Source organism: Marmota marmota, unplaced genomic scaffold (assembly GCF_001458135.2).
Source record: "Marmota marmota marmota unplaced genomic scaffold, marMar, whole genome shotgun sequence".
In the NCBI taxonomy this organism is placed as follows: Eukaryota; Metazoa; Chordata; class Mammalia; order Rodentia; family Sciuridae; genus Marmota; species Marmota marmota.
In genome coordinates, this window is record NW_026000019.1 from 24,213,813 (window position 1) to 24,215,406 (window position 1,594).

Below are 1,594 nucleotides of genomic sequence, written 5' to 3' on the forward strand. Positions count from 1 at the left end.
GACCCCAGGCAGGTGAGGGCCGATACGTGGTGGCTGGGACGCGGGCTGCAGACTCCGTGGTCCCTCGTGCCTCGGCCGGCCGCGCGAGGAAGGACACCCCTCAGTTCATCTCATCACCCGGTAGCTGAGTTCCTGCGGAGACGTCCCCTGGGCGCACTTTAGTACAGGTCGGGGCGGAGTCGGTCTCGGGATGGGAAACCTGGGGACGGGATGGGGGGCGGGGGTCAGGAGAAGGAGGAACGCAGTTGGGGGCGGAGGCCTAAGTACATAATGCGTTGACTCGAAGCGAAATCAGAGCAGTCGGAGCCGTTCGCTGTGACTCGTCTCTCTCCTCCCACCCACATTTCCCTTGGCTGGACTCTACCCTCCTGGCTCATTCTGGTCGCCCTGGACACTCCCTCCGTCCTCTCCCAGGAGTGCGGCAACTGCGGGCGCCGAATCCCAGCGGGCACGGACTCCAGGCGCACCCTTTCCTCTCCTCTACAGGTCCTCCCGGCCCGGCTCGAACATGCTGGACGGCCTGAAGATGGAGGAGAATTTCCAAAGCGCAATCGAGACCTCAGCCTCCTTCTCCTCGTTGCTAGGTGAGTTTTCAGGCGGTTGTCCCCGAGCACCCTCTTGCCGCCGGCCCGGAGCTCTGGTCCCAGCTGACTGTGACCTGCAGGCCACAGGGCGCTGGCGTCTTTTCCATCCCCGCAGTGGAGCCCACTCCGGATCTGCCTGTCAGTCCTTTCGAGTCGCCCCAACCTAAATGAAACCCACCAGCCTCCCGGGCCTCATGCCCCGGGCACCGAATTCCCCAAAGTCGCAGGGGGCGGGAGAGCCTGCACGCAGGCGTTTGAGTGGCAAGTGATTAAAAATACTCAGGGCTGGATTTTTAATCATGGAGTTGATCGACGGCTCATAAATGCCAACCATTTCTCGGCGGCCTCGGTAGGAGCTTCCGTAGTCCGAGGCCCCGAGCGCCCAAGTTCGAGCCGTCTTCTCACCCGCACCAACTCCATCCCCAATTTTAAGTCTTGGGTACTTTGGCCGAGAGGCTTTTCCGGGCCGGTGGGCAGCGCAGCGCGGGGATTAGCCGGCGCTGCAGGGCCCTCGCCTCGGCTTTAATTAACTGAAGCTAGACCGCAGGTCCGGTGGGTTTCCTCTGGCCGCTCCTCCCCCAACCCCTTGGAGCCACCGAAGAGAAAGGGCTCAAGGGACTCAGGAGAGTGACGCACGCGGGCGTCCAGACCTCCGTCCAGGGATTCTTGTTGTGGGTCTCCCCACTGCCCCCGGTGCTTTTCGAGTTTGAGGAGAAGGGTGTTTTATTTATTTGCTCATTAGCGGGGTACATTTCCTTTGTTATTAAACCTCTTGCCTCTTTCCCCTACTGAACTGCCGAGCGGGCAGAGGGCAGAGGATGAGAGGTTTGGGGGAGAAAGCCTATCCGGAGAGGACCCCCGCCCCGCCAGGCCCAACGAAGCCACACGCCCTGCCTGCTCTCTCGGCTTCCCTTTCGAAAACGCGGAGCTCTGCCAGCCCCGCAGAAGTACCGAGGCCCGGCCCGCACTGCGCCGGCGGGAGCGCGTGCCGACTTCTGTACGCCTCGCAT

The 1,594-nt window shown here is 62.4% G+C and overlaps 1 protein-coding gene across 1 annotated transcript in view; it reads left to right on the forward strand.

The window, feature by feature from the left end:
- The first annotated feature begins 311 nt into the window (after positions 1-311).
- LOC125618730 (LIM homeobox transcription factor 1-alpha-like) overlaps positions 312-1,594 on the forward strand; it is a 2,830-nt gene continuing 1,547 nt past the window's right edge. The window contains exon 1 of the mRNA XM_048810211.1: positions 312-584. Coding sequence (XP_048666168.1) covers positions 509-584 — 76 coding nt within the window. The 5' untranslated portion in view covers positions 312-508. The remainder of the gene's footprint in view (positions 585-1,594) is intronic.